The following is a 17533-nucleotide window of genomic DNA, read 5'->3' on the forward strand; positions in this document are numbered from 1 at the left end:
CTCTTAACTTTGCTCTGTTTTTTAAAGCTTACTTACCAATGAATACCAATAAAATATTGTCTGAAAAAACTTTTCAAAATGGTAATGGAAGTTTGAGCTACAAATAAAAGAACAATGTTAGTTGAATTGTCTTTGACTCCTTTTTATCTTCATTTACAAAACTGTTGAAATCTAAGTTTGTTTACAGTTTATTTTTCTCAACTTCTAAATCAGTTTGCTTTTTGGTAAAGTCTTCTTTGAAGTCATCTGGAAAAATGCAGTTTTTGAACAGTCCATTTGCTTTTGGAGTGTGATAGTGTTCTGCCAATCGGACAAAAATGAGGAAGTTCTTGCAGTTTCTCTCAACTTCCATTTTTAGTCAGATTAGACTGCTACTTAGGGTCTCTCTATTCCCTTTGCACAGAGACAAGCTGTGGAGGTGCTCCTTTCCTTCATCCTCTGAGGGTCAGATAGCAGCATCTGTGGGGGTGACTGTCCATATGATGAATGTGCCTCTGGCCTGTTCTCCCCTCTCCTGTTTGAGAGCAGTGCTGAAGCACTCAGTCTCCCAGCACTATGAATAAAGAATTGGTGCCCTCTGCTGTTAATAATTACCAACTTGGGTGACCCTCTGGCTTTATTTAGCATGAGGAATTGTCTGTCTACTTTTCTTAGTATTGCTTATTTATGGATGTTGAGACTCCTGGGGAAAAAAGTAGAGTAACTGAGGAAAACCAGGCAGCTTCCTGGTGGGGAAGATGGCCGCCACCCTCCAGTCCAACACCACGGGCTCTCTGTGCTGTCAACATGAGTAACTTTCCAGCTTCATTTTGACAACCTGGTGTAAGGTGTTCATATGCTCCTTGGTCTCACTTTGTAGTGCCTCAGGGAGTGTTTACCTTGATGTTCAGGTTATAGATTAAACCTTAGTTTAATAATTTAAATAATGCATATTTAAGGAATTTGGGAAGTGCACAGTTGCAAAACAAACAGTTTTCCTTGTGGTGTCATGTAGACCAAATGGAAACGTTCAACAACAGTAACAAAACTAGTGTAGCTAACTTCAAGTATCTTTGATACACCAGATGGATTACAACGTTCATTTCAAGTTCTTTTTGAAAGCATGAAGTGCCCCAAAAAATTACTATAAAGCAAACATTTTGTGAATTACATTTGTACTTATTTTATTAGTAATGCCAGGTATACTTCGTCATGGATAAAGATCTTGAAAGTCCTAAATGAGTGTAGTTCTAGTTTCTGCACATCAGGTAATGTGACATGGGTATCTCCTCACGATTGCCTAGATACCTTTTTGCATTTAATTACAAAATTCAATATGTTAACAGATGGTTACATTGTCTGATGGGAATGTTACTCATTCTCTGTGCTGAAGAACAGGGGTTGTAGAACTGAATTCTGTTTTATGGTTATAAGACCTAGACTTGGGTTGCATACAACTTTTTCTACTTTGGCTATTTTTTGGGTTTTGTCCCTTTAAACTCCCTTGGTTCAGGTACTCACATGGGGAGTTATTTCTTTCCTGGTTGTATGCCAATTTATTTGCAGCCATTTAAAAAACCACTTATCCTTGAGCAATGCCTTTTTTAGGTGTTTACAGTGCCTTTTGTAGGTGTTGAAGTCCAGGTAAAATTTTGAAAATAGTCATATCATCTTAGTTTAAAAACGAGAAAGTTGAGAAGGTCAAGTTCTTGTTTGTTACCCTTAGAAAATTAGGATTGCTAGTAACAGTTAGAGCCATTACCTGAAGTAGCTTGTGTGCAGCAGCGGGTGTTGCAGTGCACCATGATTTGCCTGAGTGCAGTGGAGTGAAAATTGCTGTTGAGTTCAGAAGTTACCCAGCTGATCATTGTTTCGTTACACAGGTGGTAAACTGTGAGTTGCTTATGATTTTATTTCTATGGTGGTAGTGAGAGTCTTGAGTGTAACAATTAACAATGTGGCAAAGTAATACTTAAATATAATGGAAAGATCAATCAGCCTCTGTAAATGCATATTATTTTACAATTCATGTCCAGCTCAAGTAATCTGGAAGGTTTTAATACGTAAGTTAGAAAAAGATTTAAAAAAATAGTAGACTTGCTGTGCGATTTGCATTAAAAGTTAATGCAATAATCTCAAGTTGTTTAATTCTTTGAATGTTGACATTTACTGCAGTAGGCTGAAATGAGCTTAGATGAGGAAATAGTGATTTTTATACCAATAAATGTAGTGAACTATGGTGAAAATCTCTCTGCTGTTTTTATGTGCAAGATTTCAATTACTCTGAATATTAACATGGCTGAGACTGACCTTTTGAGATAAAAGACTGGTGTGATGCAGCTGCATTAGTATATGCTGTGATTTTTGTGTCCCTTAATGTCATGATCTATGTGTACTTATGCAAGTTGTGGGATACTTAGAGTAAACTAGAATTGGGAGGAGTAAATAGTAAGTGATTTTTTTTAACTGTTGATGGACTGGAAAGACGGTTCAAAAGAGAGGAGCTCTGTTGCTTGTCTTAGTGAAGAACCAGGTAAATCAGTAGGACATAGTTCTTTGATACAGGAGTTGATAAAGTTGCATGGTTTATGTTGATATTAAAAACTAGGAGGGAGAGATGATATGCTGCTGTCTTAAGTTGTATGTGTGTGTTTATACATAGAAATACTAATTTCATATCCCTTATCTGTAGATGCTTTATCATAGGGATTTTTTGCAAAACCTCTGCCTTTGGGCTGCTTCTAAAATCAGTGAGTTAGTGTCTTTAACAAGCTAGGAAAGGGTTGATTTCTTTTAATCTTGTGATGCTCTGGCTGTCTTACAGATGGCTGAAAGAATAATGCTAGAGGACTGACTACAAAAACTGTGATATCTTAAACTTCCTCCTGGGGAGGTAAACTACTTTTGATTTATGTTCTTAAACCAGACTGGAAGTGTGATTTCTTTGTTAGTATAAGAGACTGTCAAAATTGTGTGTCAGTGAGAATCTACAGGTACATAACTGCCTTGCCTCTAGCTACGTGCGGTTTCTCTTCCACCTGTTAAATGTGTTGCTTATCTTGAGTAGCTACTGTCAGCAGTGTAGCTTATGCAACACAAGGAGATCTGGGAAGTGAGCTTGAGATGTCTGAAAAAAATGCTGTGTGGTATCTTGCTTTACTACTCTGTATTTTGCCTAGAGGAGTTTGAGTGACAAATGCAATATAAATGTAGAGATGGAATAGATTATCCTGTTTCAGGTTCTGGGAGAGATTGACAGTACTTAAATGAGAAGGAAAGAAAAATACTTCTAGTAAAATGGATACAGAGTTTTAGAACTTCTTGCTTACATAGCCATCTCTGGGTTGAAGTCATAGTTAAGCTTTACTTCATTTGGACTTCTTGCTTCAGTAATCTTCATTAAAAAGAAAAGGTCTTTTTACCAGAGTAAGCATGCCTTAGTTTTGATTTCAACCATAGACTATTACTTCTTTTAACTCCATACTAAGTCCAAGTAATGAAAATACAGAAGTGTAGCTGTAAGGAAGAGGTTTGAGATAAGGCAGTTAGGAAGCCAAAATGTTGGTGTCAACATGCGGAGTAGTAAGAGAGAAAGATTTTATCCTAGCTGTCTGTGATGGGTCAGGCTGGGATGGAGTTAGTTTTCTTCTTAGGCCTGTATGGTGCTGTGTTCTACATTTGTGACCAAAACATTGTCAATAAAACACCAGTTCAGCTTTTGCTGAACAGTGCTTACCCAGTGTCAAGGCTTACTGTTTCTTAGTGTGCTGCCCCTGTGCCAGGAGTAGGAGCGAATGGGCCAGAAGTTGGGATGGGACTGGACACAGCCGGGACAGCTGATCCAAACTGGGCAAAGTGATATTCTATACCATATAATGTCATGCTCGTCAATAAAACCAGGGCCGGCGGGGTGGGGAGGTGGAGTTTTCTTCCACAGTAGCAATTGCTCAGAGGCTGGGTAGGTATTGGTCTGCTTGTGGTGAGTGATGGCTTTTTCATCATTTGTGTTTCTTCATCTGCATTTTTTTCATTCACTTGTTAATCTGTCTTTATCTCAACCCATGACTTTTTCTTGCTTTTGCACTTCTGATTCCCTCCCTGATCCCTGTTCGAGGGAATGAGTAAGTGGCTGGCTGTGTGGGGACTGAAGGTCCAGCCAGGGTCAATCCACAATGATGTCTTGGATACCTCTGATGTTTATCTTCATCGTACTTTTAAAGTATGAACACATTGCCCCTCCCTCCTACCTTGATGCCTCTTCCACCATTTCTGTAGCCTTGCAAATTTGTTTGTTTCAAATATACAATATTAACAACTGGATCCAAGAGACAAAGTAGAATTAGAAGGAGCGTGGTATATTAATATCTTCCACTAAGGGGAAGTAAAATATGTGGTGAATTTTTAACAGTTGTTTCCAGTAACATTGAACTTGTTCACCGTGTTAGCAATACACAGTGATATGGGATGTCTACTAGAAGCACTGTGATCATTTCGGCTGGTGAGAGCATAACCAAGGAATCTGAAACCTTGCTGTCCAAGAACATGGGGTTATTGTTGCCTAACCGGTGACTTGCAGGGCTGTGTCATTATGGAGCAACTATGACACTTTTTCATACACAGCAGTTCTTTTCGTCTCTGATCTTCTCTCACCCTCCCACAAAAATAAACAAAAAACAAACAAAAAAAACCAACCAAAAAACCCCACAAAAAGCTTCTAGACCTTAATTACCTATTTGTGACTGCTTGGTGTAGGTTGAGCAATGTATATTAACTGAATGCTTTCTTGATATGATTATCAATATTGGTATGCAATATAGATTGATTTTTTTGGCCATGAATAAAAATGTAACCTTGGTAATCTTTGTCAGCAGGATTTTACTGCTGTTAAGGAAAAAGTGAGAGGGTACTGAGGAAGGAGAGATAGTAGTGACTGGTTTGTGCATAATCAGAACACTGTCTTTAAACAGTTCATCTATTAATTTACTTAGTGCTAAGGAGAAACTGGCAGAAGGCTCAAGAAGCTAGGGCACAGGAAATTCTCAATGGAGTCTCAAAAACTCTGTTAAAACTGAGAATGTCATACAGTGATTGACTCAGTTTAAATTCCAGTAGTCCATGTTTGTTTTGGAAAATTTTCTAAGAGATCTTACTGCATTTTCGTGAAATAGTGAGTGTGCCAGAAATATACAGGTTTCAGGTTCATGCATTAACTAGTCAAAGGACAAGGTGAAATGGGATGCAAGCCTGCTTTTTCACATAAATGCAGTAGATGCCATGCTCATTTAGATGTAGCTTTGTTAGAAGACTTACTGAAATTTCAGGTGCTTTTTAATGTTAGAATATGTGAAATATAGACTTCTTTATTCTGAAACAGTAGGTAACACTGTCTTTTTTTCTTTGATTTGTGTGTGTGTTTTTTTTTTTTTTAATAGAATATTCAAATAAAAACTTTGGCAGATGATGTGGTAAGGTCTTTGTAACATCTTAATTTGCAATGGTAACTTCACGCTGCATGCTATTTTACTCCAATTGTTGTGGACAATATAACATGTTCTTATAAGGATATTAAGCAATAGATTTTGGAAAATTGAGTTACTATTCCTCAAGATCTTAATTTGTAACTTGAAGTAATTAATGATACCTATTTGGAGAAGCTTCTTTAACCACATTCTGAATACTTTAGTAATACTGTGGATATGTTGAAACTTACTCAACAGTTCAAGTGTTACTTCTCTTGACCTTCTCAACAGTAAATGATATGCAGTAGTACTTCAAAGTTAGTTGCCACATGATTCAAGTGGAACCATTTTGGATAATAAGTTTGTACTATATGTCAAACAACAAGTTTATGTTCAGTAGCACTAATTCAGTAATTCTGAATACTTTGGAATCAGTTGCTAAGAATTTTTACAGAAACTTGTCAAAACTGATTTCAGTAAAACGATAAACTTTTATTTTCTATATATAATAGATAAGCCACTCTGGCCACTTAGTTAATCATCACTTACATGTCTGAAATGAAGAAATTGTATTTAGTAATCATGTAGAAGATTCTTTAATGGCTTTAAAGTGATCTCACCATTGCAATCTGATTACACAAATTTGTTGTTAATAAAGTGTATCTGAAACAGATCACACTATGGTGAAATTGATCTTAAATGGCTTTTTTTTATGACTGCTGAATGGGAATTTTAATGTACGTGAAGAGGAAAACCACATTTGATGTATACTGGCTAATTTGGGATACTGCCTTTCGGGCATTATGTCACATCTTCGGCCTTTTCAATAGTCTACGTCCTAATTTTAGTTTCAGAAGTTGTAATGTAAACAATTCTAATAAGGAAAAAATGAGATTAAAGTAATATTATTGCCTTGTTAAAGATATTAACAGTATCCTTGTAGGTAATGTGTTTCTGTCCACAAATGTAAGACTTCTAAGGAAGAAGAAAACCCAAACCCAACCCCCCCCCCCCCCCCCCCTCAAAAATACAAACAAACAAAAAACCTCCAAAGAAATTTAAAGGGCAAGCAGCTTATCTAGGGATACTTTCTCTTCAGAAATTTAATGTACTCTTGTAGGGTCTCAAAACCAAAACAAACCAAGATAAAGAAACAAAACAAGAACAAAAAAGGACAAACATTTCTTCCCCATATTCCACAGCACTTGGTCAAATTTCTCCACTCCTGACTGGACTAATTAAAATGAATCCAATTTCCTACCAATTAAAGACTCCATTAAACTTTTCACACCTCACAGAGGTTGTTTAATTATAGGAAATATAAGTTCTGTTTTACATGTCTTCATAGAGATTTCAGTAACTGTTGTGAATGTTACTGGTAACCCTACATAAGCTGCTGTTAGATGAAAGCACATCTTCATAAGGCTGTTCAGTGCCTGAAACAAATACACTAGTATTTGTTGATGCAAACAGTTAATTTAGAGATACAGTTATAGCATTCTCAAAATTAACGTGCATATATATATATACACACAGTTAAAGAATGTATTAATAAATAAAAAAAATCCAACTCTATTTGGAATAGAGTTATTATATAACAATACAGTAATAAATGGCCTTATAAGGAAGGTGCTCTTGTTGGTTGCTTCTAGTATTAACAAATTAACTGAGTAAGCATGCTTTTTTTAAAAGAAAAAAAAAAAAAAAAAAGGTGGGGGGTTTGGTATAAAGCATAAACAAAGCTAGCCTTAACCAGTGAAACGTCATTGCAGACTGTATGATATGCTTTCACTAATGTCTGTTATGTGTATTTAACTATGGGTGGCTGCTTCTATGTGAGTAATCCATTACTTGGCTTTTTAAAATTATGCACTAATTTCAGGAGTCCGTACTCAAAAACACTTCAAGGAATTGTGAACTATACTTGGAGCATTAATTCCTCTACAAACTTTATTTTACTTTAGCAGGATTTTTTTATAAGCCTGATGAACTTGTGAGTACCTCCTTCCCAACGCTGGCTTTTTCAGTTGTCCTCCAAAGACTTATAGCTCTTCAGGTGAAGGAACGCTTGGACATTACCTTTGTGGTACCATATTTATTCACTATCAGGATAATTAGGGAGTAATGTTGAGAAGATGAACTCAGGATTTTGAAATGCTAAGAGTTTAACATAGATGGTATACTTTTGAAACTGTGAGAAATAGTTTTACTCTTTTTGCATGTGACCTGTCATGGATTTACCTTAAATGTTGTTGTCTTTCTATGGAAAGTAATCTCTGAATGTTAGAGTATTTTTACTTACAGTTCAGTCTGAGTTTTAACTCTGCTGCTTGGATTAACTAAAAATGTGTGTATTACTGCCATGTAATTGGCTGCTTTCCTATATTTCTATATCTGTTTATTTTTAAATGAATGTCTTTGCAGCGTGACAGAATAACAAGCTTCAGAAAATCAGCAGTGAAAAAAGAGAAACCTCTCATTCAGCATCCTATTGACTCTCAACCTTCTATAAGTGAAATCCCACTTGCCCAAGCACTTGTTGATGAGCGTTGCATGAACTTATCAGAAAAAGAAGTTATGGATCTCTTTGAAAAAATGATGGTAAGATGATGTGCTACATAATTTTCCGAGGGTTTAATTTGTTTTTATATTGGCATTTATTATGTAGTAGTGATTTTCAAATGTTGCAATTTTGGAAGTATTAATTACTTGAGAGAGGGCATAGCATAGGCCTGATAGACCTGTCTAAATTGACACATAAATAATTGAGTAACTGATAGAATGCCAGTATTGTATATGTTTAAATTACCTGGTATACTTCTACAGAGAAAACAAAGGCAAAAAGCAAAAAATGAAATCTTGAGCTGTTGATTGCTTCATTAAGATCACCTCTGTGGACCTTAGTTGCAGTAGTTAGATACTGCTGTTGAAGGATAGTTTTTAGTGAATGTAAAGAAATGCCTTTGGAAAATAATAATTTACATTAATAAAATCTTAATGTACAGAAAGCTGAATTTTTTTATGCTCTTGAATATTTTCTGTCTTAGGATCACTTGTCAAGGTTTGCAATTCTACTCACAAGCAAGTTTTTGTATTAGTAATACAGAAACAAACTTTTGAAGTAGGTGTGTATTCTGCCATGCACTTTGGTGTTAATACATGAAGTATCAGGAAGTGCAGTATTCTGAGTGTTGTTAGAAATACTGTTTTCTGTATCACTCTTCAAAACTGTTGTAAACTTTCATCTAGTCAGTATGGCCTAAAACTAGTCCTGTTCCATTGTGTAGCTCTACTCTGTTCATTGAAGTTGTGAATCTCTTTTTAAAGGTTGGATACTTGCTTGATTTCCTTGTTAGATTAAGGGATCAATTTTTAACTTTTCCAAGTAATGTCTGTTGAAGCAGACAACAGGTCTGTCTTTCACACACTAATAATTCATTGAAAAAGCTGTTAGCTAATAAGTTACTACAGTAACATTTACTGGTTTTAGATGATAATCTGAAGTTATTTTGACTTTTCAGTGCAAAACTAATCATGACTAGTAATGACTACATGTTGTATTCAATCAGTTATTAAGTTGAAAAAGGCATATTTAGTTTTAATCTAGCAGAATATTTGGAATTTTAGATTTGTTTTAAATACACCATTTGGAACACATTCACATCTACCCCTGCCATGATCTAATAATCTATGTAATAACTGCCTTCTGATTAGGTAGTACAGGAACAGTGTCCACTGTGATAAGATTTTATAAAAAACACAGGAACTTCACAAGAGTTAACGCTTAATATGATCATCTTGAGGTGTAGAATATTTGGTTTTGTCATCTAGTTTTATTTCTTGAGCCAAATTTCACTAATGGTAACTAGCCTTGATGCAATTATAATTTTGGCTAAGTCCTGGAAATGGTGAACACTTGAAGTGACAGATTAAATGCAAAAATTGAGTAGCTCAGAATTAAACCAACTGAAACGCACGTAAAATGGAAAAAGTCACTTCTGTTTGTTTAAAAATAAGCCATTTGTTTAAGAAAAGGAATATAAAAATAACAAAGACTAATAAAAAGCATGAAATAGAATCTTGATGTTGTGTGGCCTGTTTCTTTACAGGAAGACATGAATCTAAATGAAGAGCGTAAAGCTCCTCTGAGAGATAAAGACTTGACCACAAAACGTGAGATGGTTGTCCAATACATTTCTGCAACTGCCAAATCTGTAAGTAGTCACCTTTCCAAGACTGGTAGATGAAAGTAAGAAGCTTAGCTTTGTGAGTGTTATGCTTTCCAAGCTTGAAACTTTTGATTTTTTTTATCTGGATTTATCTTCTAAGAGTTATAGGGGGGAAAAAAAAAATTTGTACTTGCCAATATAATTGTATATAAATGTACTTAACTAAAATACATGCTTGCAGCTGCGTCGGAAGGGTTACTTTGTATTTCACTTGTTGGGCAACATAAAAACTTGATGCTTTCTTGTAAACTGTAAGACATTGCAAATCCAATGCTGTAGAGTAATGGATGGAACACGAGTGTGGTTCTGTGGAATTCATCTTAAAAAATTTGGGTACCAAATGTTTTTAGAAGGGATAGCATGACTTCATGGTTTCGGTAATGGCATACATACTAGATGTACAATTTGCAGTGTTAGAAATGGGGAATCAAGATACTGAAAATATTTAAAACAGAAGTCAGATCAGTGTTTTATCTTAATTTGAATATGTTGAGTACTGTAGCTGGCTTGAAGACTGCATTAAATATTCTGCTAAGAAATGTTCTGCAAGTAAATAAAATGATTCCTTTAGTGAAAAGGTCATCTTAAAATGAGTTTCAAATTATATTTTGAGTAGAAAGAAATATATTTAGAGTTTTCGTTCGTGTTGATCATTCTCTGTACTTAAGTTGATTGATTAACCCTTAGTTGATGGATCCTTCATGAAGAAGTTTTGAACTCTGTCTCTCTTGGGGTGCCAGAAGTGTAAGAGAATGACTGGATGCCCCAGCATTTGTTGGGGTAGAGAAACGCAATTTCAAATAGTGAAGAGCTCCAGTTGGTTTTCTGCAGTGGGACTAGTAGTAATGGGATTATTAGTACTAATTAGTTATAAAATACAACAGTAATGCTTTTTGTGTGTTGAAAAGTTGACTATGGCAAATGTAATTCTTGGCCTGTAAAAGGAGAATATGGCACAAAAATTGGTGAATGTTTGATGAAACACATGCACCATATATATAGTTGTGATTTCATTAGAAATAGATTTTGTCCTGATATGTGTCACTATTGGTTGTATAAAGACTTTTAAAGAAGCTAGTGGTGAATTCTGAGGAACTGAGTGTATTGTAGTACTGGGGAGAAGTGAGAGTGGGGTGGGGGTGTAGGATAGCTTTGTGTATCCAAGGGGCAGTAGTATGAATCAAGTGGTAACATTTGCTATCAGTGTAGTTATTCAATAAAATTCAGTAATACGTATGATTTTATTTGGAAATTATGATTAATCTTTTCTTTTTTTCACATTTAAGTTATTGTGTGCAATAAAAGGTTAATGGGAATGAAGACTATGTGTGAAATAATTGTTCAAACAGATAATGGCAGCACTGCTAGCAGTTCTCCAGAGCCAAATCTGAGTGCCAAATACAGATAGCATTAAGTCATCTGTTTCTTAGTGAAATACACTGGGAAATGAGATTATGTTGGTGTCTGACTAATGAAGCTATAAGCATGGACTGCAAGAAGTAGAGTTAACTCGTGTTTCTTTTAACCTTTCAAATCAGCTCTGCAGAGTTAAATTCAAAAAAATTAAAACTATAATGACATGCAATTGCAATTATTAAATGCAAATACTTTGCATTAAACATTATAAATTTAAATGAGGAAAGACTTGCATTATAATGTGAAAATAGTCATTTACATTTCTGAGAGGATTGATGTTCCTTCATGAGTTCATTTTAAACAAAATCCACAGTCCTTTAGTCTCTCCTGGAAGGAGTCCAGTGCCTAAAGCATGGTCTAGCTAAACATACAAGTTACTGGAGAATTATTTAAGCTTATGTGGTGAATATAATGAAATTTCCTGTTAATATACTTTGCCTAGACTGTCTTTGGAATCTACTGATTATCTGTGTTGTAAGGTTTTTGTCCTTACTTGACGATCAATGTTAAATTTCTTTCTAGCAAGCAAAAATACTGTATTGAAGCAGTAGAAACTTTCACAATGGAAGTATTTGGAATTCTTTCCCAAAAAGTAGTTAGACGATGGTATCTCTCTTATATATACTGATACTGAAATGCAGGTGCCTCAAGTACTATAATTTTGTAGTGGTGTAAGAAAAGCATGGCTACCATTGCATGTCTAACTGCTGAAAATTTTAACAGATTGCATTACTTGCCACCATATGTGCTGCAGCATGGGAAACTTAACAGAACTGGGGATGTGTTTGTCAAAACGTACTAAGAGTTTAAAAAAAAAAAAAATCCCAAAATGTCTTCATACGTGAACGTGCGCTTTGAACTTAAGGCAGTGCCAGTATGGATGTTTTATACATATGCAAAATGTTTTTCTGAGTGAAAAAAGAGCTCCTGTTGAAGTTGGTGTTCTTCAGTAAGTCCTTCTTGCAATTTAATCACAGCATTTGAATGGAATAATTTAAGGTTGTTTCAGAAATATAAATGACCTTTCTGTAGTGTGTTGCTCTAATTTAGCTTCTAAATAGCTAGCATCTTAACTGATTCAAAAATACAAACAGTAGAGCTCAATTATAAGATGTGATTGGGATCTTTCAATAAAGCAAAACCTCATTTTCACTGTTAATTTTGTCTTCTGTTTAGTTAAACTACTATTCTGCTTCATTGAGTTCAAGCCCTAACCAATTCTTACTGCATCATGAATTGTCAGACTTGCTTTTCTTAAGGCCATCTTCAGGCTTGTCGTCCATGAAAATGCTGATCACATTCAAAATGATCTTTCTTAAAATTTTCTACTTTCTGCTTTGGTCACAGATAATTTTTCATCTGTCTTCCTTTTTTATACTGAAAATACCCGGACCTTTTCTTATGCTTAGAGCTGATGAAACACACTTAACAGTTGATGTGACTTTTCTTCCGGTTTATTTTGTGTTTGTTTAGTTAGGCTTTTGAGCTCCCTCTGCTTATTGGAAAATACCATTCTCATTTGCCTAACCAAATTATTTTTACATTTGATGCTTCATTTTCTCTGCCTTGTGTGCCATCTGCATCATGTTGACCATGCTTTTCTGAAACACTGTACTGTCTTCAGAGTTCTGAGTGAGAAAGAAAACTTGTTTTTCAATGGATGAAAAAGCTTTCCTTTTCCTTTTGGGGGATGGAGGAAATAGAAAAGCTAATAAGCTGGATGCATTCATGTGAAGTTATTATATGTGCCTCTGATTCCTTCTCTCACTCGAAGAGAAAGTTTGTTGACCATGGAAATGATACTTGGGGAATGGTGAAGGTTCAAAATTCTCTTTCAGAACTGGTGACATCTCATGCCATATTGAATGAATTAAACATTGAGAGAAGAAGGTAGTAAATGAGGAAAAGAGACTGTCTGGTGATGACAGTCCATCTTGTGCTTCTAGAGGATGCTTCATCAGGAAGAGAGGCGAAGAGGTGATTGTGAAAGACTTGCAGGGAGTTCTGGCTTTTGTAAGACTTCCTAAAAGAATAATGGAAGAGATAAGAGTAGAAAATGAAGCAGGTAGAGGCTGAACAGATACAGTCAAATCCAGATCTCAGAACAGAACCCTACTGTCTCAGGCGCTTAATCAGATGAAAGTGGTTATTCAATAAATGGCTATCAGATTGCAGCAAGTAGCTGACAAGGAAAGGGCTGCAATATTTAAGCAGAAGGCCATAGTCTGGGTATTTACAGGAACATGGTCAATTGTGCAAAGTGGCAGAACAGGGTAGGGATGTGCTGCCTTTCTGCAATTTCTTCCGTGTAAAGTCAACTTCTTGTTCGTGAATATGTAAATATGCAAAGATGCTGTTCCATGTTAAAAAGAGAAGATGTAATTCCGAAAATCACTGTTTAATTGTCCATGTAATTAAAAGCATCCATACTGAGCAGTTGAATAAAAATGCCACATGAAACTTTCTGAAATGCAAGTTAGATTTATAACTGTAGGGTATGTTTTTGATTATGAAAACTTAATTAAATTCAGTGATGACATCATCTAAATAGATCAGATGAAGTTGGTGTATATATAAGGACGTCAAAATGCATTCATTTTTTCTGTAGTTTTCACAGTGTCATCTATAAAATGTCTGACATGAAAGTGGCATATTTTTTAATCTGTCAAGTTGTAGATGCCAAGCTAGGTATTTAGTTAGTTGTTTGTAAATGTGTAAAATACTGATGATTCCGCAGTGGAACACAGGAATTTAAAATTATTTCTCCTACAGCAGAACTACTGTTTTCCTGTTGAGAAGCTGTAACTCTTAAACAGTTTGATAAAGTAATAAAATAACGTAACTACTACTAATGATTAAACACTGAAAAATGTGTGATGCTACGTCCTACTAATTACTTTACTATGTTTATTTATGTATTATTATTATTATCTTTTTCACACAATAACCTCTCTTGGCTGACCACTGCATGCAGATAGTCGGAAGTAAAGTTCCGGTGAGTATGAACATGATAGTTTTGTTTTTCCTTATGAATACATTTCCATTTTTAGAGATTAGGCTAGAATATTTTGGACTTTTATCTTGGATTTGAAAGTTCAATGCGCAGAACTGAATCATTGTTAGACCAAAATAATTATCAACTACCTCAATTGTGTTTATTTTACCGGTATAAGATCATAGGATGCACTTCTGAGGGATCCGTTTTTAAGTTTTCAGGAATCTATTTCCAAATACCTCAGACCCACTGAGAACTTGAGTATTCATTGTGAGCAACAAATATAATTTAGGCTTGTCTTGATAATTTAGGCAATCCAAATTTCAAATTCACAGTATTTGGCTTACTTCATTCTGTTTAGATGTGGCTTTTTTTTAATGTCCTAATTGTTAGTATTCATAGTCTGTTGTGGAAATGTCAGCTGCTGGATATCGGTGTGAGGATAAGATTGCTATAGAGGATTCAGAAGGTCTATTAACAAGGATAAGATCAGATCAATCCCAGCATAATTTTTCTCTTATTAAGTGCTCAACTACATCTTATGCTGTCCTTATTAAGTGCTCAACTACATTTTATGCTGTCATGATGGAATTTAGTGGTTTTTATTTTTTTTTTTTTTTAAACAAGTACTTGGGACTTAATTTGTTGGATTGAATTCTGCAAATTTTTATTTCCTGGAGAAAAGGATTTTTGGAGGAAAAATTACGTATACGTTTTCAATGATGACTGAAAGCAAAGTTGTTCTTTTTAATTATGGATGGACTTAATTTTTAGTTCCAGCCAAAACAGGCTTTTCAGGTACTGCAGGTTTTTCTACTTAGGTCATATTCAGTACTCATATTTTGTAGCAAAAATACTAAAGAACAACCTATGACTTATAACTGTCTAATCATTACCTTAGATGTACTTAAATAGATAAGAATATAGTGCATAGGGTTAATGAAATTGCTGTTGCCTTTGTTTTATCCGGACAGGTCTTTAAACCGACTTTTCTGTCTGTATGCACCAGTACTTTTTAGTTTTGTACACAGTACTGGTTCTTATGCTGATTGAGAAAAAGCATAAGCACAATGAAGGCATTTAAAGGTATTTGATTTTTTGAGGGGATGAATTACTAATTGTCCAGTTCAGTGTGTTAAAACCAATTTCAAATAATTCATGCTGCCATGTAATTTCCTTATGATATGAATTAGCCTCAACAGCTACTTTCCGAATAGATTATTTTATAAAGGAAATATATGCCGAATGGGTCATGGAGAAACTCTGTATCTGTTTTCTTCCCATGCCTTTTAATTTGGGGTCTGATGGAGAGCAAGAGTAGTTATGCATTAAAAGCATGGTTTTGCACAGATAACTTGCAAAATAGTAAGATAAGAAATGCCACTCTTAGAGTACTGTTTCTGCATATTATTGCTTAAACAATGCATGCACCATGGAGTCACCTACCTGAACCCCTGCAAAAAATTGAACACTGTCCCACATGACATCCTTGCCTCTAAACTGGACAGACATGGAGTTGATGGCTGGACTACTCCATGGATAATGAATTAGCTGGATGGTCGCACTCAGAACAGTTGCAGTCAATGATTCAATGTCTGAGTGGAGAGCAGTGACGAGTGGCATTCCTTAGGACCTGGTGTTGGGCCTGGTGCTTTTTATCATCTTTGCTGGTGACGTGGACCGTGGGATCGAGTGCACCCTTAACAAGTTCACTGGCTACACTGAGCTGTGTGGTGCAGTGACATGCTGGAGGGCAGGGATGCCATCCAGAGGGACCCAGACAGGCTGGGGAGGGGGGATTGTGCAAACCTCATGGAGTTCAGCAAGGCCAAGGGCAAGGTCCTGCACATGGGTTGGGGCAATCCCAAGCACAAATCCAGGCTGGCAGAGAATGGATTGAGAGCAGCCCTGCGGAAAAGTACTTGGATGTTGGTTGACGAGTGGCTCAACATCACCCAGCAATGTGCTCTTACAGCCCAGGAAGTCAGCTTTACCCAGGGCCACATCAAAAGGAGTGTGGCCAGCAGGTCAAGGGAGGGGATTCTCCCTTTCTGCTCCACTCCTCTGAGACACAACTTGCATTACTGTGTCCAGCTCGGGGGCCCCCAACAGCAGAAGGACACGGAGCTGCTCGAGCGGGGCCAGAGGAGGCCACGAAGATGCTGGGGGGGCTGGAGCAGCTCCCCTGGGGGGCCGGGCTGAGAGAGTTGGGGGGGTTCAGCCTGGAGAAGAGAAGGCTCCAGGGAGCCCTTCGAGCGGCCTCCCAGGGCTTAAAGGGGGGACTGGAAAGGTGGGGAGGGACTCTGGATCAGGGGGTGGGGATGGGATGAGAGAGAATGGTTTTAAACTGAAAGAGGGTAGATTTAGATGAGATGTAAGGCAGAAATTGTTCCCTGTGCGGGGGGTGAGGCGCTGGCCCAGAGTGCCCAGAGCAGCTGTGGGTGCCCCCTCCCTGGAAGGGTTCAAGGCCAGGTTGGACGGGGCTGGGAGCACCCTGGGCTGGGGGAAGGGGGCCCTGCCCGGGGCAGGGGGTGGGACTGGGGGGGCTTTAAGGTCCTTTCCAGTCCAAACCACTCTGTAATTCTATATGTTTTCATAGGATTCATCCTTTGGGAGTTGATTGCATCTGCTAGCATCTGTAGTTATTGTCCTGAAGATTTACAGAATTACTGTCCTTAGGAGAATTTTGGGCTGTTGGGTTGTAGTGACAATTGCAGAGAACAGGTTTACCTGTTAATAGGGAGTTTAGAGCTTTAACTTACTTCTTCACTTTTACTTGGGATCTCAAACACTGGTGCCCAGTTGTCATTTTAGCTTCCTGCAAAGTAACCTGTCCTTACTCTTATATGCAGTGATAATTGCATTGAAATGGCAGCTGCCCATCTTCTGTTTATCTGTAAGGCATTCATGTAGATTTCTAAAGTAGTATTATCTTCTTAGTTCTGTTTTTAATGGGTTGAATTAATGTGTTTGGCTAATATCTACAGGGTGAAGTGGATATGAACTGTGTAAACTTACAATTTCTAGTTCAGAAATTGACAAAGTGTCTCCTCATAGTGTGAACAAGGGTACTGCTTTTCCAAGTCAAATATGCAGCAAGTAGGGTATATGTGGTTTAAAAAAAGTAATTGAAAATGCTTTTATTGCTTTCCTAAAAACAAGCTAAATACCTCCATCCCCCCAACTTGTCTTATGTGAGTTTGTTATTATATTCTAAGTAAAATTATACTCTAATTAAAATGTAGTGCTTGAGATAGAATTGAATTAATAGAGAGTATGAAAAAACTCTTAAGTTAGTAATTGGCAAAGGGTAAAGTATAAGGTATTACTTCCACTTTGTTAATAATTTTTCTGGTATCAGTTACTTGTTTCTGTCTAAAGAGGTTTTTTTTTTTTTCTATATTATTGAATAGTATAGTGCATTGGATAGAAGTGACCACCTGTGATACTGTGAG

At 36.5% G+C, this 17533-nt stretch overlaps 1 protein-coding gene across 3 annotated transcripts in view; it reads left to right on the forward strand.

The window, feature by feature from the left end:
* Positions 1–17533, forward strand: part of DIAPH2 (diaphanous related formin 2) — a 248629-nt gene that overhangs the window by 13847 nt on the left and 217249 nt on the right. The window contains exons 2-5 of one of the 3 annotated variants that reach the window (XM_032982709.2): positions 5412–5444; positions 7863–8039; positions 9548–9652; positions 14058–14078. In XM_032982709.2, coding sequence (XP_032838600.2) covers positions 5412–5444; positions 7863–8039; positions 9548–9652; positions 14058–14078 — 336 coding nt within the window. The remainder of the gene's footprint in view (positions 1–5411; positions 5445–7862; positions 8040–9547; positions 9653–14057; positions 14079–17533) is intronic. The other 2 variants (XM_032982710.2, XM_032982711.2) reach the window with 2 other exon arrangements.

This window comes from Tyto alba, unplaced genomic scaffold, assembly GCF_018691265.1.
Source record: "Tyto alba isolate M040663 unplaced genomic scaffold, T.alba_DEE_v4.0 Super-Scaffold_5, whole genome shotgun sequence".
Classification (NCBI taxonomy): domain Eukaryota; kingdom Metazoa; phylum Chordata; class Aves; order Strigiformes; family Tytonidae; genus Tyto; species Tyto alba.